Source organism: Anomaloglossus baeobatrachus, chromosome 6, assembly GCF_048569485.1.
Source record: "Anomaloglossus baeobatrachus isolate aAnoBae1 chromosome 6, aAnoBae1.hap1, whole genome shotgun sequence".
Classification (NCBI taxonomy): Eukaryota; Metazoa; Chordata; class Amphibia; order Anura; family Aromobatidae; genus Anomaloglossus; species Anomaloglossus baeobatrachus.
Window position 1 is genome coordinate 239,864,145 of NC_134358.1, and position 23,259 is coordinate 239,887,403.

At 48.4% G+C, this 23,259-nt stretch overlaps 1 protein-coding gene across 1 annotated transcript in view; it reads right to left on the bottom strand.

The window, feature by feature from the left end:
* LOC142244253 (N-acetyllactosaminide beta-1,6-N-acetylglucosaminyl-transferase-like) overlaps positions 1–22,776 on the bottom strand; it is an 85,554-nt gene extending 62,778 nt beyond the window's left edge. Inside the window, exon 1 of the mRNA XM_075316456.1 lies at positions 21,682–22,776. Within this exon, the coding sequence (XP_075172571.1) occupies positions 21,682–22,657 (976 nt within the window). The 5' untranslated portion in view covers positions 22,658–22,776. The remainder of the gene's footprint in view (positions 1–21,681) is intronic.
* Positions 22,777–23,259: the final 483 nt, after the last annotated feature.

The window sequence follows — 23,259 nt, forward strand, 5'->3', positions numbered from 1 at the left end:
CCATCTATCTCTCTGTCTCTTTCCCTGTCTGTCTGTGTCTGTCTCTCTGTCTGTCTGTCTTTTTCTGTCTCTCTCTCTATCCGTCTCCCCACCGACATCATACTACCTCACACATAAGCTTCTTATACCAACAGTTTACTTTGTTCCTATAGCAACCACTGAGAGTTGCTATTTATAGCCTGTAGCTCCCACCTCCTTTCAGTTTAATAGAGGCAGGATTTTTGGAGAGTAAGTGTAAAGCGCAGGGTTAAATATTCCCACCCAAACATAGCCTATGACGTTCCCTGAGTTACATGGGGTGTCAGTGCAAAATTTCGTGATTGTAAATGCAACGGTGCGGATTCCTTTAGCGGACATACATACACACACACACACACACACACACACACACACACACACACATACACTCAGCTTTATATATTAGATTTAATTTTTGTGTCTCAATATTATAAAATTCTGTGAAACACCTGTGAGTTCATGATGCTTATCAAACCTCTGAATGAATTTGTTGAGGGGTGTAGTATCCAAATTTGGATCACTTATGGGGGTTTCTGCTGTTTTTGGCACCTTGAGGTTTTTCAAATGCAACATGGCATCCGAAATCAATTTCAGCCAAATTTATACTCTAGAAATCAAACAGAATTCCTTCTCTTCCAAGACATGCTGTGTACTGAAATAGTAATCTCAGACCAATATATTGGATATCGGTGTAGTCAGGAAACATTGCACAAGACATCGTAGGGTCCATGTTATAAAATTCCACAAAACATCTGTTGGCATGAAATGCTTACTGCACACCTCGATAGTTTCTTTGAGGCGGCATGCAGTTTGCAACATGAGGGCAATTGGGGCCTTTTGCTGTTTTGGCACCTCGAGAGGTCCCAAAATGCAACATAGTGTCCACAATCTGTTCTAATGTTCTAAAAAAAATATTTTCCAAAACTCAAATGGTGCTCTTTGCCTTCCGAGGCCTTCCATGTTCCCAAATAGTATTTTCTAACCAAATGTGGGACATCGCTGTAGTCAGGAGAAGGTGGGCACCATATTCCATTGTGAAATTTCTCTTGCTACCCTTGTTAAAATTAAAAATTTTCATCAAAAAATAGGTAATATTTAATTTTTATGGCCCAATATTATAACATTCTATGAAGCATCTGTAGGTCTGTAGGCAAAGAGATAGTCATCACATCAATCTACGAATTGCTTAAAGGAAAGGTGTAGTCGTCAAAAAACAAATTTCAGTAACTGAATAAATGTAAAGTATTAATGTTTTAATGTTTTGTTTAAATATTATTTGTTTTTAATTGAGCAAAATATCTAAAAAAAATTTTAAAAAGTTTGTTATTTTCCACTGTTAAACACTAGGGGGAGCAGCTGCTGAAATCCTTCAGAAATCACACTGTAGAAATAACCTGGATTACAGCTGCAGTAAAATAGGCAGAATCTGCTCTCCTGTGTGTGATGTCACCTCCCTCCCAACCTGAGTGTTTCCAACTGATAAGAGAGAATGAAATGTAGGGACATAGTGCAGAGCCATTTTGTTGGTGACCACAAATGTCTAAAGTGTCACCAAGGACAGCAGGAGTATCACACAGGACAGGATTAGATACACAGCTCAGCAGACAGTATCACACAGGATAGGATTAGATACACGGCTCAGCTGACAGTATCACACAGGACAGGATTAGATACATGGCTCAGCAGACAGTATCACACAGGATAGGATTAGATACACGGCTCAGCAGACAGTATGACACAGGATAGGATTAGATACACATCCCTGCAGACAGTATCACACAGGATAGGATTAGATACACGGCTCAGCAGACAGTATCATACAGGATAGGATTAGATACACAGCCCTGCAGACAGTATCACACAGGATAGGATTAGATACACAGCCCTGCAGACAGTATCACACAGGATAGGATTAGATACACAGCTCTGCAGACAATATCACACAGGATAGGATTAGATACACGGCTCAGCAGACAGTATCACACAGGATAGGATTAGATACATGGCTCAGCAGAGAGTATCACACAGGATAGGATTAGATACATGGCTCAGCAGACAGTATCACACAGGATAGGATTAGATACACACCCCTGCATACAGTATCATAGGATAGGATTAGATACAGAGCCCTGCAGACAGTATCACCGGTACACACGCAGGCCGACAGGTGGCAGGCAAATGGGGGATAGGGGGGGGGTTGAGCAGGGGGGGTGTTTTTGGAGATGGTAGCAGCGGCGGTATCACATGCAGAGGCACACAAACACACGCACAGCAGTGGTAGCAATAGCGGGGCTGGGTAGAGCAGAGGAAGGGGGTGTCATTGGAGACAGTACCGGCGGGGGGAGGGGCGGTGGCTGCAGTAGCGGGGGCTGGGTAGAGCAGAGGGAGGGGGTGTCATTGGAGATGGTGACGGTAACGGCAGGGGGAGGTGCGGTGGCGGCAGCAGTAGCGGGGGCTGGGTAGAGCGGAGGGAGGGGGTGTCATTGGAGACGGTAACGGCGGGGGGAGGGCCCGTAGGCGTCCCGTACTCACACATCCTGGCGGGTGACAGGGGTAAAGTGGAGCAAACAGCAGTTTGATGCAACAGTTGATGCCTACTGTAACGTTACTAAATGGTGTTGGATCCTGACCACTGTTCTCTATGCACAGGGGCTGCCATAAAGCAGTGAGTAACTGTCGTTACACACACAGCAAATCCATCATGGCAGCCCCCAGTGCCTTCAGTAAAATGAGAATTAAATAAAAACTAAATAAGCAATGATTTTCATTTTGTAGTAAAAATACTTGATTTCATAATCACTATTTTTAATACAAAAATAAAAAAACGCGACACCTTCCCTTTAAGGTTAATAATAAAGATAATAGTTTCTAAAATGGAGTTACTTATGAGGGGTTTCTGCTGTTTTGAAATGTCAGGGGCTCAGTAATTGCAACATGGCCTCAATCCATTCTAGCCAAATTTATGCTCCAAAAACTAGATAGCGCTCCTTCAGTTCCAACCCATGGCGTGCTCAAACAGTAGTTTGACTACATATATGGTATCTATCATGCTAAGTATAGGGAAGTATCATGCACTGCAACACGGAAGGAAAGGGAAACCCTGTGTCTAGGGAATGGGGAGATGGTGACTCCTGTCCAAAAGTTCGCTAGAGTGCGTACCCGCCCCTGTCGTTTGTGCGTCACGGGAAAATCGCTGCCCGCGGCACACAACATCGCTCGGACCCGTCACACTACTTACCTGCCTAGCGACGTTGCTGTGACCAGCGAACCGCCTCTTTTCTAAGGGGGGCGGTTTGTTCGGCATCACAGCAACGTAACTAAGCGGCCACCCAATAGAAGCGGAGGGGGCGAAGATGACCGGGTCGAACATCCCGCCCACCTCCTTCCTTCCTCATTGCGTGCGGCCGCAGGTAAGGTGAGGTTTCTCGTTCCTGCGGTGTCACACATAGCGATGTGTGCTGCCGCATGAACGACGAACAACATCGTACCTGCAGTAGCAACGATATTTGGGAACTGGACAGCGTGTCAACGAGCAACGATAAGGTGAGTATTTTTGCTCGTTAGTGGTCGCTCGTACGTTTTATGAGGCCGAATGGGCGTCACGAATTCCATGACCCCAACGACATTGCGTTAGCGATGTAGTTGCGTGTAAAGCAGCCTTAAGGGAGAGAAACATCAGCACACAACAGTGTTTCTTTAGATGAATATTGTCATGACCACGGCTGTCAGTGTTTCCTCAAGTGTGGCCGGGGGGAGGGGCCCCCCTCCGTGCCTTGTTCCCAGGATCACGGTGCCTTTATCTTCAGGGCGCTTTCGTTCATGCGGTGCCAGTTATAATTCTTCCCTGCAGTGTGCCATTGGTCCCTTGTAAGTTTTGATCCTGCCTCCCGTCCTGATTACATTCATCCTCCATGCCTCCCGTCTTGACTGTGTCCGCTCCCCCGCCTCCTGTCCTGCCTGTGTACATTCTCCCTGACTCCCGTCCTGACTTTCCATCCCCTTTGCTTTCCATCCTGTCCACCTCCGTTCCTCTCTGACATCCGTCCTCCCACCTCTGTTGTTCTGTCCTCCTGTACTCCCTGCTATTACCTGCTCTCCCGACTCCCGACTTCGGCTCCCCAGGTCTTTGATGTTTTCTCTCGGCTCCTGACTCGGCTCTCCCTAGACTGTCTCCGTCTGACCTCTAGTACCTCATTGACCTCCTGGTTCTGACTCCGGCCCGTACAACCATCCACTTCTTCCACTGGGAAGACTTGTGCCCTCTAGTGGAGGATTGCTGTCAGCACTCTACTGGTGCTCCAGCTCCTCCTGCTAGTTTGTTAAGTCTAGTGCCATCTAGTGGGGAATTATACCTAGCACTCTCCTGGTGTTCCAGCTCCCCCTGCTGGTTCATTACACATACAAGCTGACTGCTTGTATCCAAAGCCTTTATAGAAATATAACTCTATCACTAGCAATCAAGAGGAAATGTGGGTATTTAAAGACACAGCAGGAAGTGATGATGATTAACAGCTGAAAGGTGAGGATATCGCAGGGTCCTAAAAGGAAAGGGATTAACACCAAGAAGTGATGAAACGTAGGATATAAATTACATCATAGCAGGAAGAATATAATGTCAGGGAGCAGTTCGTATAGCCAAACACTGTGACCTTCAACAGCCGGACACCGCAGGACTGTCTGTCAACCATGACACACCCGTGACAGTATCTGTGTAGTCAGGAGAAATTGCACAACAAATTGTGGTATCCTTTTTATCTTTTAACCCTTGTAAAAATGAAAAATGTGGGGCTAAAGCAACATTTTAGTAAATAAATAAAAAAAATGGTTTTGAAAATTTAATTGAAAAAATGAAAATTTGATGGTGAGCTTTAAATCCTCCTAATATCCTAACAAGAAAAAAAATATTTCAAGAATGATTCTAATTTCATGTATATATGTGGTAAATGTTATTTAATAACTATTTTGTCTGCTATGACCTTCTGTGTTAAGGGCAAAGATAAATCAAAATTAAAAAATTGCACATTTTTCAACATTTTTGTTAAACTTTGATATTTTAATAAATAAATGTAACATATAACAATCTAAATTTACAACTATCATGAAGTACAATATGTCACAGAAAAACATTCTCAGAATCACTGTAATATATTGAAGAATTCCAGTGATTTATATAAGATGACACAGATTTGAGAAAATTTGGTCTTATAATAAAGAAAACAAAAAGATGAAAAGAGGCTTCAGCATTAAGGGGTAAAGGAAGTGTGTCATCAGAAAATGATCTATTGTTTAAAAAAGTATTTTTGTTGAATGCATTTTTAATTGCGGCTATTTTTATTTCTATATCACAAACTTTATTGGGTTTTTTAGAATCTGACAGTTGTTTCGGGAAATCCACAGGTGCATAGCCATGATTGAGAGAGGCTCTGTCCCTAACTTTAGTGAGCCTGTGAAAAGCTCATTGTGAAGGCAGAGAGTAGGGTCAGCTGTGACATCATCTCTTGTGAATAGTGATTCTTTGTTATTAACTGTGTTTAGAGGTGTTAACTGTCATTGTAAAACCTACCACTAATTAAATTGCTGTTAACTCATCCTGAAAGATCAGAAAGTGTGAGTCTAAAATAGACCCAGTGGCCTGTGAGAAAGTTTTAAGTTTACTAATTATTATTATTTATTTTTTTTTTTAAATAAAGATCATTTTCTCACTTTCTTCCTATCTATATCTATATGTCAATATGTAAAAATAAATGTGTTATGTAAAATCATGACTTATTAAATGAGTAATTTTCCAACAACTCATCCCTGTAAAGAGAAAGTGTTGAGTATGTGTAGGAAGTGGTCACTCTACCCCCACCCTAACTGTGTGGTGCTGTTATACTGTTTAATAACGAGTAGGTTTTATGACAAGTGTGTTGCATACACTGCGGAGTATTATAATGTATGCAATGATATGGGCTGCTCGTCAGTCTGGTTCATGGATGTAGCAGAGCTGGACCTGTGAAGCGGCTGGGGCCACATAGTGGCCGAGAATCCAATGTAAAGTGTAATGTTTTATGTAGATAGGTTTTGTTAGTAACAAAAACAGTTAATGTCAGGTTCAACTCACAGGGGGTGGAATTAGTGTTGACAGCAGAGACATTTCCTGGTTGTAAATGATCTTAGAGCAAGGTGGAAGAAGTGACATGTGGCCAGTAGGTTGGTTAGTGAGACGGGCCTTGTGAGGTGCCAGTTCTGCAGTGGGGTTCCTGGAGTGAGGACATTACCTTGTAATGGAACCGTCACGGAACCCTGAGGAATCCACCAAGGGTCTGGATCCTACGGCTCACCTTTCCATAGGCTTAGAAGTATCCAGGGACTAGACTGCCATTGGGGCAGAGAACTTTGAATGGGCTAAAGGAAGTTGAGTGACTAGAAGCCATCAGAAACCGTGAGTGGACCACAAGTAGCTGAAGAGAGAAGAGGTGGAAGCGGAGGCATAGGCACAGCAGCTGGATGACTTTAGTCCCAGTTTGCAAGTAGGCCAGGCGGAGTATCCCGGGAGAAAGCGTCAGCAGAACCGTAGAAGTGTGTCCATGTCTGTTATAAAGGTGGAAGATCAAATAAACTGTTTTATGTTGTTTTGCCAAGAGAACCCAAGTGTCATGTGTCTATCTGCTAAGTCTACGACTGTGACCAGCTGTGGGGTGGTGGATACTGCCCTGAAGAAAACTATAAGTGTTACAAACCCCGCCTGAAGTGGTATACAAACACTGATTCTCTCTGGCGAAGGAGTGCGGAGCCTTCACAGCCCGGCGTCAGCACCTTCCTTCATATGAAGACTTATTTGTAATGCTCCAAGGAGAACATGTATAGAAATTTGCTTTCCGGCTGTAAAGTTAATAACCCTTTAACTCAGTAGTCCTCTACAGCCACCCACACAGACAGGCATACATTAGACCTTATCGTCACCCATCTGTGCTCCCTAACTAAACTCACCTCTCCCCCTGTCGGACCATATTCTACTTACATTCTCATCCCTGTCCCCTTCATCTGCCCTTAGGTCCAGCAGATAGCATCCCCTTCCCACAGAAAGCTCTCACACCTAGACACTCTCACACACTCTGACTTAATTCTACCACTGTCCTCCATATGTTCACTCCAAAACACAGAGACCGCTTTACACGCTGCGACATCACTAGCAATGTCGCTAGCGATCGCACCCGCCCCCGTCGTCTGTGCGTCACGGGCAAATCGCTGCCCGTGGCGAACAATATCGCTACTAAGCGTCACATGTACTTACTTTCCTACCGACGTCGCTGTGGCCGGCGAACAACTTCTTTTCTAAGGGGGAGGTTCGTGCTGTGTCACAGCAACGTCAAACAGCGGGCAACCAAAAGAAGTGGAGGGGCGGAGAGCAGCCGCATTAACGTCACGTCCACCTCGTTGCCGGAGGACGCAGGAAGGCTGTTGTTAGTCGTTCCCGGGGTGTCACACGTAGCGATGTGTGCTGCCTCAGGAACAACAAACAACCTGCATCAAGAACGAGCAACGATCTTTTGAAAATGAACGACGTGTCAACGATCAACGATTAGGTGAGTATTTCTGATCATTAGCACTCGTTCGTAGGTGTCACACGCAACGACGTCGCTAAAGATGCCGGATGTGCGTCACGAATTCCGTGACCCTGACGACATATCGTTAGATACGTCGTTTCGTATAAAGCGGCCTAGACAGTGCCACAGTTTTCTACAATCCCATGCTTGCCTCAGCTATGGACTCAGTCCCCCCTCTCATGCATAGCAGAGTGTGGTAAATCAATAGAATACCCTGTCAAATTCTATTCTACAACGTAGAGCAGAGTTTGACAGTATTCTCTTTTCGATCTCTGCAGCAACACTATAGACCATTCAGTATGAACTACTCTATGGTCTACTCTTTAATCTGCTGTACTGAGTACTACTGACTGCTGGTTTAAAGTGGTTTTCTCAAGTTTTGAAGTTATCCCCAATCTAAAAAGCTGTGTTTAAACCTTAGGTCCTCACCTCATTTCTTTTTGTACAGCATTTATTTGACAAACATTCAGGAGGTTTAGAAATGGGTTCAACTTCTATGCTGATGACCCCCAATTATACACCTCATCTCTACAAAAGATAGCGACCAGATGTTGATTATATCAAGTCCTCTGTCTGGCTGAAAAAAAAAATCTTAAAAAAAACCTGAAATACATGAGCTTCCAACATTTACAAAATATTTTCATCCTGGAAAGTGACACTGTATGAACTTATAGGCAGCACACCTGCTGTTTTAGGCTGGGGCCACACGGGGATTACTGCGATCCCCTTGCATGACACTTGGCTCACGCTGTTAGTACAGCAGAGCTGAGTGTCATGCGTTCGATCTTGCGAGCGGACCTCACCTGCGGGAGGCAGTGTTGGTGATGATGCGACTGCAAAGCAGACTCTGACAACAAGGTAAACCAAGTGTCTGGGTGCCGCTGCCCTCTTGGGGGAGCCAGTCCGGGTATCAGTCCCCTATAGTACTGCCGGGTGGTCCGGAGCTTGCCTCCGTGCACAAATTAGAAGTGATCTGGTGGCTCGTTGGCATAAAGCTGTCCGGGCCCCGCTCCCTACTTATTGGTAGTGGAGCTGTGCTCTCAAGGGCTCACGCTTGGGATTTCTGTGGACAGCATGGGTTGGAAAGCCCTATCCCCCTTATTACACTAGTTCCCCTGATCTCTGAGCTTCTTGGGGATAGCCCATAAAGTCACTATCCTCTGCAAGTTAATTGCCGGGTTGCCTGAAGCTACTCCCCAACCTAGGGTCCAGTACCCTGCCATGCTTTCGGTCCTGGACCGGTTATTAGACTCAGTTGCCTCCCATCCTCCAAGACCAGGTCCTGGCACCCAGCCTCAATACCCTGCGACCAGGTCTCCGGCTCCTCCGGCCCAGACCACTGTCTGCGACCCAACCTCTTGCTCCCATGGAGCCACACACTCCCCAGCTCCTCACTACTCGAGAGCTATCTCTACACTGTCCTACTTCCCTCCCACCAGTCTGCCTGACCCCTAGGTGGGCAGCCCTATTCCAGCTCAGCAGCCCACTGGTGTTTCTGACAGGGTGTGGTTTGAGGTGTGGTTGGGATTTGGATGCTGATGGAGGCAGTACTATAGGTTGGGAACCCAGAACCATTCGGGGTTGAGTCCTGCATTAAGAGATAAAGAGTGTGTAGTACCCTGTGACGACCTGACTAGTCCAGGGGCGTCACACTTCTATGAGGATGTAAGTTCCAGACTGGACCAGGGAAAAACAATGGATGTTGTGTATATGGACTTTTGAAACACATTTGATGTGGTGTCACAAAAAAGGTTGGTACACAAAATGAAAATAATGCAGCTAGTTAAAAATACGTGTAACTGTATAAACAACTGGCTCACTGATAGGAAACAAAAGGTGGTTATTAATGGTACACACTTGGACTAGGTCATAGTTAAAAGTTGGGTACCATAGGACTCACTATTGTGCCCTCTTCTTTTTAACATATTTATTAATGAGCTTGCAGGGGGCATGCAGAGTAGAATTTCAATATTTGCAGATGATATTAAACTCTGCAAGATACAGAGAAGGATTCTTTCCTATTACAGAAGGATTTTGTAAGCTGGAGGCTTGGTGTCACATGGTCCCTCTTATATCTGGTGTCAGGAGATCACAGCTCAGGTCTGCATACACACTTGCTCAAATTAATACTACTCGCTGTGCAGATTCTCCTTTGACCCATGCTGCTAGGGTTAAATAGTTTATCCGATCTTCTAAACCCTCGATGAAAGATAGAAACAGCTGTTCTGTGTTGCTATTTACCTATGCTATAAAGACTCCTTTCCCAGCCCTGGTAAATGCTGGTGATAGCTTCTGGTTAGCTAATCTCTAGGGGGAACCTGTGGGCTGTGGACCATGAACTCATTCAGGCATTATTTGCTGTGTGACAGCTGTGTTGTGTTTTCCTTTCCTTATAGTTTTTGGTTTTACCCATCTAGTCCATTCCTCATTACTTCCTCCTGTCGTTTTGAGTGCTTTGTATGATTGCTGTTTATTTTAGCCCTGTCTGTCTAATCCTTTCTGTGTCTTTAACCGAGACCGGGACTAGCGTTTCCGCTGCCCTGCTCACTACACAGTGCTAAGTCCAGGGAAAGACAGGGATAGCCATGTGTTCGGCGACAGGGTGAAAGAACTCTTAAAAAAACGTTAGCTAGCACAGGGATCAGCCTCAGGTGAGTTTAGGAGGATACCCTGCCCCATATACCCTAGCACCAGAGCCTACTGTTGTACTGTGTCCCTGGTGTACCCTGTCTGTTGTGGTGCTCGCCAGGGATTCGCATGTACCTAGCAAAACTTTGGTAGTCACTGCATGACACTTGGGCTGAGAAATGGAGATTGAAGTATAATATAGATAAATGTAAGGTAGTGTATAGTGTACTTGGGGAGAGGAAAAAAAACGTATAATTATGTAGTACGTTATAAAACACTAGGGAAAGTGTCACTAAAAAAAGACATGGGTGTATGGGTGGATGGGAAACTCAGCTCTAATGACCAGTGTCAGGCAGCTGTTGCCACAGCTAATGAAATAATGGGAAGCATTAAGAGGCACAGATGCTCATGACAAGAACATAGTTTTACCCCTATACAAGTCACTAGTGCGACCACACTAAGGCGGGCTTTGCACGTTGCGACATCGCAAGCCGATGCTGTGATGTCGCACGCAATAGTCCCCGCCCCCGTCGCAGCAGCGATATCTTGGGATTCCTGGCGTTGCTACGCCAGCTTCACATGCACTCACCTGCCCTGCGACCGTCGCTCTGGCCGGCGACCTGCCTCCTTCCTAAGGGGGCGGGTCGTGCGGCGTCATAGCGACGTCACACGGCAGGCGGCCAATAGCGGCAGAGGGGCGGAGATGAGCAGGATGTAAACATCCCGCCCACCTCCTTCCTTCTCATTGCAGCCGGGAGGCAGGTAGGAGATGTTCCTCGCTCTTGCAGCTTTACACACAGCGATGTGTGCTGCCGCAGGAACGAGGAACAACATCGTACCTGTCTCTGCACCGGCATTATGGAAATGTCGGAGAATACACCCATACTACGATAATGACGCTTTTGCGCTCGTTCATCGTATCAAAAAGGTTTTACACACTATGACATCGCAAGTGACGCTGGAAGTGCGTCACTATCGATTTGACCCCACCGACATCGCACCTGCGATGTCGTAGTGTGCAAAGCCGCCCTTAGAATACTGGGTACAATTTTAATCTTTAGTGAATAAGAAGGACATAGCTGAACAAAAGCGGGTGCAGAGAAGAGCAATGAAGGTAATTAAAGAAATTATTGACCTGCAATACAAAGACAGGTTATTAAACTTGTGGTTATTCAGTTTGTAAAAAGGAAGGCTTAGGGGTGATCTTACAATGTACAAATATCAGAGGGAACAATACACAGATCTTTCTAATGATCTTTTTACACCTTGTCCTGCAATGTGGCAAGGGAGGGCATCCACTATGTCTTGAGCAAAGAATGTTTAATTATAATCACAGATTCTTTCCTGTAAGAGCAGTGAGACAATGGAACTCTCTGCCACATGATGTTGTAATGGTTGATTTATTATTGAAATTCTAGAGGGGTTTGGATGCCTGTTTTGAAAAATATAATATTACTGGTTATGGGCAGTAGATTCTGTGATGGGGCGTTGATCCAGGGAACTAGTCTACCGTATTTTTTGGACCATAAGACTCACTTTTTTTTGCCCCAAATGTTGGGGGAAAGTGGGGGGTGCGTCTTATGGTCTGAATGTAGGGGAATGGCTGCGGGGAATGAGGGTGCTGCGGTGGAGCGGGTCATCGGGAGCACAAGCAGGCTGTAGCAGCGCCTGCCGTGACCACGTGGGCCCGCTCATTACATATGCACGCCCATCCTCCAGCCCATCTCTCAGCGCTGAAGCTGGCGCTGATAGGTGGGCGTGCTGATGGGCGGGGGGTGCGCGCATAGTAAACAGCCAGCTGTGATCACCCCTGGCAACTACAGCCTGGAGTGATCATGTGCGGCTGTATTCACTACTCCCTGCGCATCATCATCAGCGCGGGGTGCAGTGAATCAGTACATTCACAGTTCCCCTGCAGCACCGCGATGTCCTCCTGATTGTCGGCCGCGTTGTGTGGAGACTAGCGGGGCTCACAGCGATGACGTCATCGCTGTGCGCACGTGTCCACACGGCCGCGCTGGCACAGACAGAAGGAGATTGCAGTGCTGCAGGGAGCGTGGCCCGCTCCACACAGCACTGCCGACACAGAGAGGAGGAGGAGCGACGCTGCGTGGAGCGAGGAAAGGTGAATATAAATGTTTTTGGGGGTTTTTTTATGTGTGTGCCGCAGGATGGGCGCATATGAGCAGGATGATGTGCGTATATGAGCAGGATGATGGGCGCATATGGGCAGGATCATGGGGGTATATGAGCATGATGATGGGCGCATATGAGCAGGATGATGGGCGCATATGAGCAGGATGATGGGGGTATATGAGCATGATGATGGGCGCATATGAGCAGGATGATGGGCGCATATGAGCAGGATGATGGGGGTATATGAGCATGATGATGGGCGCATATGAGCAGGATGATGGGCGCATATGAACAGGATGATAGGCGCATATGAGCAGGATGATGGGCGTATATAGCAGGATGATGGGCGTATATAGCAGGATGATGGAGTTATATGAGCAGGATAATGGGGGTATATGAGCATGATGATGGGCGCATATGAGCATGATGATGGGCGCATATGAGCAGGATGATGGGCATATAGCATGTAGCAGGATGAGGGACATATATATATATATATATATATATATATATATATATATAAAAGGATGGGGATTATATACAAGGCAGGAGAATCATTACCAGGATGGGGTACCTTACTAGAGAATTTGGGGACATTACCCCCATAACAGTGTCAGAAGCAGATCCTCGCCCCATAACAGTGTGTCATGACCACATTTTTTGCTTAAAATTTTATTTTCCTATTTTCCTTCTCTAAAACCATGGTGCGTCTTATGGTCCGGTGCGTCTTATAGTCCGAAAAATACGGTAATTGCCCTATGCGGAGTCGGGAACAAATTTTTCTCCTAATGTGGAGCTATTAAGGCCCTTTATACCATGCCTGATGAAGGGACCTGAGATGTCTTGAAAGCTTGCTTTGTAACATCACTTTATTTTATTTTAGTTAGCCATTAAAAGGTATCACAGATTATAATTTTGTTCCTCTCACTGAGAACATTCAATAATTTTTCAACTGGCTAACATGGCACCAAAACCTTTTCACTTGTAACTATTAAGGCCCTGTCACACACAGAGATAAATCTGCGGCAGATCTGTGGTTGCAGTGAAATTGTGGACAATCAGTGTCAGGTTTGTGGCTGTGTACAAAGCGAACAATATGTCCATGATTTCACTGCAACCACAGATCTGCCAAAGATTTATCTCTGGGTGTGACAGGGCCTTTAATGTCTGCCCTGTGGGGTTTTGCCTTTCACAGGATAAACATGTTAGGCTATAGGTTAAAATCGATGGACTTAAGTCTACATCAACCTTATAAAATATGAAACTATTTATTAAAATTGATAAATATTCCTCACAAAGGGTTGAGTATTATCCAGAAATGTGTTGACCATTTATCCGTTTGGTAAAGTATTGCTCTTCCGAGAGGTTGTAGTACTTGTTTTTTATCAAACATGGGGAGCAGCGCGGCATGACAAATGCTATACAGTATGTTTTAACGCCACAAATACTATTTTACTGAGAAACCAGGCTGAATCAGGACTAGGACCACTAGGACAGGTGAGGGTTGACATCTTAGAGGACCACCTTATTACACGGATCGCACCACCTTATTACACAAACACTTGCCTATGAAGCACTATCCACTGCTTTTAGTATATTTTCCTCCAATTCTAAAATACCTCACATAGGAAAGCTGCTTTCCTATTGGATGAGGCTGATGGGCAGGACTGGTCACATGTTCCTTCATCAACCACCATGTTATGAAGTGTTGGTCAGTCTGTGGGGAAAGCTACTCTAAGAAGAGGGAGTGGCTGACCCATTTGATTATTGTACCTCAATTCTAATCTAGTTTCTTCTCATTAAACTCTCTCCTCTCCCATCTTTGAAGCATGCAGTGAGCAGGATAATCTTTATGGCCTATTACTACACCAATACTCCATTATGTGCCAGCCACTGCAATGGTTGCTCACCATATCTTTCATATGATCACTCTCACCCATAAAACTTTCCCCAGTGCTGCATATATTTCCACCATCGTCTCCATCTGCCACCTTACCTATGTTCTACTTTCTTTTAATCTAATATAGGCCTCATGTATAACCGAAATCTGACAATCCCATCTCAAAGCCAATGTTTGTGCATCACAAGTTCTCTGGAATGCCCTACACCACTCTCAAATCAACACATGCCATGAAAACACATCTCTTGACCACTGAGGAAGGATTTCCGGTCGTGATGGTTACTATACCCCTTAAAACTTAACCTAAAAATAATACACCGACTGCATGCGACTTGGTTAAACAAATTGGCCACAGCAGCCTTTATTACCTATTATTAACATACTACCACAAAAGGGGGCGCCGTCCAACGGGCGACCCCAAACACAGAATAATAGGTAACACATAATAATAAACGGTACATGAAACCCTATGTAGGCCCGGTCCAGAAACCCTTTTCTACACCAATATCCCTGGCCGCAACACTCCGACCCAGAGATGAGGTATTAATCACCCCACGGATTAATACCCCCCAAACTTTGCAGAACCCCGTGCCTGCAATTTCCCGGAACCCAGAGACACCATACCAAGACAGTGCCTCTCGGTCCAGCTACAAAATCCCTTCCAACCGCTTCTGGACCAGACCTACCCCCGCCACAGGACAGGACACGTGACACCTTACGTGGCCTGGACCCGCCACACGCCCAAGGCTTGCTCCACACCATCCCGCAAACCCAGGGCCCATAAATCAGAACCAATGTCATTAAGATGAACCCCATCACCTCTCCGAAACTGCCACTTCGCCGATTCCAGGTCCACATGCCTCACCACCACGCCGCCGTTTCTCCGCACGAAACGCGCAACCACCCTGTTCACTTGTGCCCGGGCGCGATTAATCTTCTCAACCGACCGGGCCCCCCTCCACCATAATCTGGCCACAATATCCGACCACACCACTATCAGGCCCGGATACCTTGCCCATAACCGCAGTAGGTCGATCTTAATGTCCCGAATCAGATCGCGGGATGCCCGCGAAACCAGGTCATTCCCCCCCACGTGCAAAACCAACACGTTCGGGGGTCTGTCCATCCTGCAATAGTACTCGAATTCCAGCACGACCCTGCTCCATTCCATGCCCCGCACTCCAATCCACTTGACCGATGCCAGCGACCTGTCCAGACCCAACTGCCGACCATTCGGGCGAGCGTCGGCCCGACGGGCCCCCCAAAAAACGAACGAGTGCCCCAGGATCCAGATCAGACACACTCCTACAATAAAAGGAAACAATTTTAACAACAACACCAGCATTCCAGATTGCAACAAAGAACAACAAAAACCTAACGGCAGAACAAACAACTCCCCACCAGAGCCCTCAACGAGATAATAACTGCGGGCGCACATAACCACGAAAACGAGAGGACTCCCACCGACCAATCCGTCTCACCATGTCATCTCCAAGACCCCAACGAGAAGCCTCGGTAGCCGCCCCAATCCTGAACGAATGGGACCCGTGATCCTCTGGGCGCTCACCCGCCCAGCGCAAACAACTCCTCAGCACTGCCACAAACTGATAACGAGACAACCAAGCCCCGTCCTCGTGACGTAGCAGCGGGCCCGGAAGACCGCCCCGCAGACCACAAAACTGACTCACCACCTGCACCGGGCACAAGCCATCCCCTTGCACCGCATACAACACTACCAACCTGCCCCGACCCATCTGGTCCGTCTTGGACCGCCGAAGCCGACACTCCACTCTCCGTCCCACTACCGACACATCCTCGAATAGCAAACCACCCCCAATCACCCTTGACGGGCTCACCAATTCTCCTATCCGAAAAGCCCCGAAAAAAGCCAACACGAAAGCAGTTTTAAACAACACCGTCTCATACACTGAGACACAAATGCCCTGCAAACCATCCACCAAACGCCGTAACAAGTCCAACGAAATGGGCCGCCTAGTGTCCCGCACCTTCACCCCTTTCCGAAAACCTTTCAATGCTTGCCGTACCCGAAAGTCCCTTGAAACGTCCTGCTCACCCCTAACCTTTAACCAGAAGGCCACGGCCGCCACCCTAATCGCCACCGCCGACGCTGACCTCCCAGCCCTAAAATCCTCACTCACCAATGCCAAGAGCGCCAGTAAATAATCCGCTCGCCCGTTACCAAACATCTCACCCAGCACTGCCTGCCACTCAACCCACACCTTAGCATAACGGCACCAAGTCACCTCGGTCACCGAATTCCTAATCAAACCCGCAATCACTGCCTCACCAGGCTCCACAATTCCTCTGGGCACACCGCTCCGACCTCGTCCGCCCCCGGCAGTAACTCCCGAAACCTGTGGAACTGAAAACGAGATAAAGCGTCAGCCACCCCGTTATCCACCCCCGGCACATGTTTTGCAACCACATGAATATTCCACAGCAAACACTTGAGCACCAAATGCCGCAAATATGCCACTACAGGTCCAGATTTCGCTGACAAGCTGTTGATTGCATGTACAACTGCCTGATTATCGCAATGGAAGCACACCTTACGTCCCGAAAATTGCGACCCCCACAACTCCACCGCCACCACGATTGGAAACAACTCGAGCAGGGCCAGATTTTTGACCAGGCCACCCTGTCGCCAATCCTCGGGCCACCTTCCCACACACCAATGACCCTGAAAAATGGCGCCGAAACCCGCCGACCCGGCCGCATCCGTATATAGTTCCAGAGCATCATTGGGCACCACCTTCTTCAACCACAAAGTGCGGCCGTTAAAATGTCGCAAGAAGACGTCCCAAACCAACAAGTCTGCCTTGATCTCCCGCGTGACCCGCACGAAATGCGCCGATGACCGTACGCCTGCCGTAGCTGCCGCCAACCTCCTGGCGAAAACACGCCCCATCGGCATAATCCTGCATGCAAAATTCAGCTTTCCAAGCAAAGACTGTACCACCTTAAGCCGCACTTTTTTTGCTGCCAGCATTGCTGCAACCGCACTCCGCAAATCCACAATCTTGTCCTCTGGCAACCTACATTCCATGGCCAGCGAGTCGATCTCAATCCCCAGGAACCGCATAACCGGCGCCGGCCCCTCCGTTTTTTCCTGCGCCAAAGGGATCCCGAACCGATCCGCCACTCTCTGCAAGGCGAACAACAAACCAGCGCAAACCATGGAACCCGCCGGACCAACACACAGAAAATCATCCAAATAATGAATAATGGACGACAAGCCGGACACGTCCCGCACCACCCACTCAACAAAGGAGCTAAACGCCTCAAAATATGAACAAGAAATCGAACAGCCCATGGGCAAACAACGATCAACATAAAACTTCCCGTTCCACCAGCAACCCAAAAGGTGCTGACTCTCCGGATGCACCGGCAACAAACGAAACGCCGATTCTACATCCGCCTTTGCCATCAATGCACCGCGTCCTGCCGCCCGTACCAAGTCCAACGCTTTGTCAAACGAGACGTAGTACACCGCCGACAATTCCGGCGCAATGCCGTCATTCACAGACGACCCCTCCGGAAATGAAAGATGATGAATGAGCCGAAATTTATTCGGCTCCTTCTTTGGCACCACCCCCAGCGGGGACACCACCAAATTACTGCACGGAGGGCTCTCAAATGGGCCCCCCATCCTGCCCAGCTCAACCTCTTTACCCAACTTCTCACCCACAACCATAGGGTGGTCCCTTGCCGACCGTAAGTTGCGACAAACCGGAGGCAATGCCTCAACCGCCGACGGAATCCGAAAACCGTACAAAAAACCAAACCGCAAAAGCGACGCCGCTGCCCCGTCCGGGTACCTACTTAAAAACGGCGCCATCGCCTCTATTTTCACCGGCGTCCTCCCTTTTTCCAGACCCGTCCCCAGCCTTGCCTCTCCCTTTTTTAAAGCATTTGGACAAGCTATGTCCCCCCCCGCAGCCGGAGCACTCATGCTTGAACCTACACGCTGCGCCAAATTTGCACTGGCCTTCGTTAAATTGCCAGCACAATCCCTTTTTCTGAATCCCCGAGGGCCCGGCTCCCGGTCCCCCGGCACCGCCACGAAAGGGCTGGCTCGGGGCCGCCATTAAGCGCATCCATAAGGAAATGTCCTTATGGTCCCACCGCATGCCGGGCCGCAACGCCTTCCGCTGCCTAAACTGCTCATCATACCGCAGCCATGCCAAACCCCCGTACGTGCGATACGCCTCCCCGATTGCATCCATATAGCCGAATAGAGCCGAGCAGTGCTCCGGCTCCTTTTCCCCTACCACGCTAGCCAAAATTGCGAACGCCTGCAACCAATTGGAAAAGGAACGAGGAATGAGCCTATAACGGCGTTTTTCTTCCTCCTCCTTTTCCTTCTTGGAATCGCTTGGCTTCACCTTGTCTAGGTTAAATTTTTCCAGGGGCAGCAGGGAAAATATCTCCACATACTCCCCTTTCCAAATTTTTTCCCTCACCTCTTTTTTGAGGTGCGCCCCTAGCGGTCCCTCAAAGCACACATACACCTCGCTCTTAGCCCTATCATCCAGCCGCACCACCTCATCTTCCTTTTCCTTCTCCTTTTCTCCCGCTTTATCGCCTGCAGTCTCCACTACTCCGCTACCTACACCCGCCCCCACCGGCACCTTCTCGCCGCTAGCCGCCGCCGCGCCATCCACCGCCGACCCTGTCCAGGCCGTCGCCGCCGCCGGCGCTCGCGCTAAACCCTGCAAAAGCCCCAGCAACTGGCTAAGCAAAACTGACCCCTCTGGCGCTGCCGTGCCCGCAGCCACCTCCCCAACACCCGCACCCCGCGCCGCAAGCAATGCCGAATCCACGGCTAGCTCACCCGACCGTGACGCGGAGACAGAATTCGATACTGCGATGTCGTCCGCCAGCGGCTCCTCTAATTCATCCCCCGACCTGAGGGCTCCTTCTTCCTCTTCGCTGTAGCCGTCCTCCACCGTCCCAGCTCCAGAGGACGCAGCCGATGCGTCCCCTCCACCACAGCCACCCTCCTGGGCAGCCGCGTGGGCACTGGCGGTGGGCGTCCGCTGCTTTCTTTGCGGCGACAGCCCACAAGACCGTCCTGTCCCCTGGGCCGCCGCCGACCGAGTCCTCTTCCTAGAGGAGCCTCTCCCCGAGCTCAGGGGGCTCCCCACCGCCGGTTCCCGCCCTCCCGGGCCTCCGACCGAGACCTCCCGCTGGGTCCTCCCCCCCCCGAGGGAGACCGCGTCCGCCGGGCGCAGAGCTGATGACCTGAGGGACCTGGCGCGCCCTGCGGGGGTCCCACCGTCCCTCCTCTCCTCCGCAGCCGTGCAGGTATCCGGGTGGCGCCTGCCCACACCGGTCCCCCTGCTGGCTGCCTGCGCCCGGCCCCCCCAACGTCCCCGGGGGGTATTGCTGGCCTCCATCACAAGCCGGGCACGCTCCTGGTCAGAAGCAGCCGCCGGGACGTGCCCCACCGCCGGGGGCCCGGCGTCCAGAGCAGGCCCCAGGCTGGACACGCCCCCTCTCCGTGCCTCCGGTTCATGCTGGGCACGGCCCGGTCCCCGGGCTGCCGCCGGCCTGTTAACTCGAGCCCGCGGCCTGGGACCGGAAGTAGGCCCCAGGCCGGGCCCGCCTCCATCCAGGCCACCGCTGGCCTCATTCCATCGCCGGGCTCGCTCCCGGCCGGGAGACGCCGCTGGGCTCTGCACTCCAGCCCGAGGCCTGAGACAGGAAGAAGGCCCCGGGCTGGCCACGCCCCCTTCTCGGCCGTCGCGGCCGCGTCGGAGATTCCTCCCGGCGGCCGGAGCGGACGCAGGGAGCTGCCGCTGCCCGCCCCGCCGCGGAGGGTCCCGGGGGGGGCTCTCACTTGGCCTCCTTGCTCCCCCCGCACCCGGAGAGTACCGGACAGGGGGCCTGGAACGCCGCCCACGGCGAGGGGGGGAACAAGGGGCAGGTGCCGACGGGGACACACAGGCAGCCCTGACGTGGGATTGCACTGCCTGGGCCCCGTGCACCGCCATCGCCGCTCTAATCAGCCGATTCAGCTCCTGGAGGTCCGCCATGCTGGTCCTTGTGGTCCTGGTCCTGGGTCTCTAATCTGTCGCCGTCCGGAGTCCAAAAGGGGAGGTAAGACCCTCCCTCATCGCTTTTATACTCCCCCCCCCTCCCCTACAGGGATCCTTTCTCCACCAATCCCCTATACCTTCCCATAATGCCCCTCATTATAACTTTATTAACCCCTCACTCCCTCCCTTCCCTCTGGTCATGTCGCCCCTCCCCCCTATGGGGTCCATGGCTTTCTTTATGTGCACGGCGCGCCTTTCACATTTAATAAATTGACTCCTGTCTTCTTGCCACCATTACTCCTCAGAAACTCTTCACTTCGTTAAATAGTATCTCCACTAGCCATGTACCCTATCATACTTCAAGGGGTGTTCTGCTTTTGGCATACCCTTGTCCCCTGGCTATGTTACTCAGCCTTTCTGGGTCCAGCCCTACATTTTCACCACTGATCACAGTGCCTGTTATTGTCTGCATGGCTGCCATGTTGACAGTACTTCATCCAATCTCTGGGCTCAATGGGTCTTGACATCAACTCGGGAAAACCCATTGAGTTCAGTTTTTGGCTGCATCTGAGGGTCAGGATTTTCCTGAAGCTGGAATATCCCTTTAAATGTTAACTATCACAAGGTTTTTGACACATAATATGAGAACAGCATAATTAGAGACAGATTCCAGCAATGTGTCAATTATTGGGCTGATTGCTGCAGTTTTGATAAAATCACTGTTTTATCAGCAGAAAATTGTCACCAAAAGTAAACCTGCTGCCATGTAGTCCACCATATTCATGAGCTTTGTATAACCCTACCCCGCCACTGATTGGCAGCTTTCTGACAGTAAACGGTGTACACAGGAAGCTGTCAATCAGCAATGTGGGTGGGGTTATATATCACTCAACATTCAGAGAACTGGTAGATCTGTCAGTAGCTTTGTAAAAAATACACCGAGCACCCCAGCAAGCGACAGAGCACTGTAATCAGGGTCTCTGCCCCTATGTTATGCTGCTCTCTGATCGGTGTAGCAAAACCCAAGTGACAGATTTCTAATAATTTAAATGCAAACAATGGATGACTGTCTGCTGTAGCTTCTACTAATCGTAATCTGTTTGTCAAGCCATAGTATTAGCACAGTGCTTTGCATGCAGATGATAACTATTAATCTAAATGTGTCCTATGGAAGATGTAGCCATATTTAAAAAAAATAATCAAATTTCATTGGCATATTTATAACAAACCAAGGGCATTCAGACCTATACTATATTAGCCTTATGTTTGTTTATTAATAGGTCAGTAAAGGGTTTTACAATCTTTAGAAGGCTACTTGTAGAGCCTTATATGCTTAGAGTGCACATACCTGGTAATCTATTGAGTGACACCCAGTAATGCTCATCCGGACTGTAAGTGTCCTTAGACCATTTCAGTAGATCCAAGGCTCTCTGATCTTCTAGAATAAATTTCGTAAACTCCCTTGTCAGGGCTACATACGCAGACCCAAAGTATATGGTGATATTGTGAGGAGGGGAAGGCTTTACAATGTTGGTCCTCACCACATGTGAATGTACTATATCCTCACGGTGAACATATTTGGTCCGGGGGATGGCATGATCTGGGGGCAGGACCCCAGGAGTGATATTTTTCCCATTGAATTTCTTTAAATGTCGCACAATCTCCTTGTTGGTTTTCAATGGGAAATCCTGTCCACACATATTGATCACATACTTCCACTGCACCTCTGATTTCAGCAGATCCTTCATGCAGTTGAGATCAGCCTGCAGTCTGGAGATTCCAGCATAAACCACAGGCTCCATTTTCGAGGCGAGAAAAGCATTAGGAAAGCAATTTACAAAATCATCGACTGCCTGCAAGTAATCCGCGCTGGACTTCGCATCCACGTGGATGCAGTATATATTTTGGGGCATATAGATGGCTCTAAACAATCTCTCGAATGTATCGAATTCCTTGTGCAGTATGATTACATAGGCAAGAGGAAAATCCGCTTCTTCGGCAGAGAGAGGAGCTGTGATGTAATGGTTGTGGACGAGGTATTCCTCTTTACATTTCATTCTTTTCAGAGGAGTTGTTAAATAATTTACCCAAATAAATGAATTTTTTTGTTTGGCTAATCTGTCGCAGGCGACCTGTAATAGAGATGCATCGTGGGAAAACCGAAGTCTGCGTAAGTTATTCTGCCCAATGAATTGGCTGAAATTACAAAGGAACAATAGCAGAACTCCCAACGCAACCACAGAGAGGAATGAATTAAAATAAAGAGTCATTCTCCGCTGCGTCAAGTAGATATAGAGCTTGTCATAGTCGTCCTTCAGCCTCATATTCCTCTAGCTGGGTGTTCCAGGTGTCATGATTGTCTTCTTCGTTGCCTGGGAAGGATGTTTATCAGCTGGTATCACTGTGTGTCTGTTTCCTCTGAAAGCTTTGCTTTAACAGTGCCCAGCCTTCTGGGACCGGCTACTTGCATATTAATTCAGGGCTCCTGCTATTGGGTGACTCCTGTATGACTGACTGGCAGATGTTTCCTCCTTTTCCTTCGCAATAAGGTCAGATTACATACTAAGCCCATGACAAACAAAACTTCACAATGTCCTTAGTGGAGCACTCTGCGAATAATTGGAATGATCTCAACTCAATTGTTAATCTCCTGTCCAAATATTAATACACGTCCTCTCTATACGCTATTTCTTCATTTTTTTATGCCACTTTATCATCATCTTTTGAAAATATGAACGTGGTCCAGTTTGATTACTTTGGATATTCTCCTGAGCAATGAATAATATTAATTTAGAAATGTACACTAAAACTGACGATGATATGAGTCACAGAGGGTTGATAGCGAGAGTTAAAGTTTACTTACTGTTAAAATGAAACTACTAAAAAAATGTGATCACCATTACAGTTGCAAATTCTGGCCCCACTT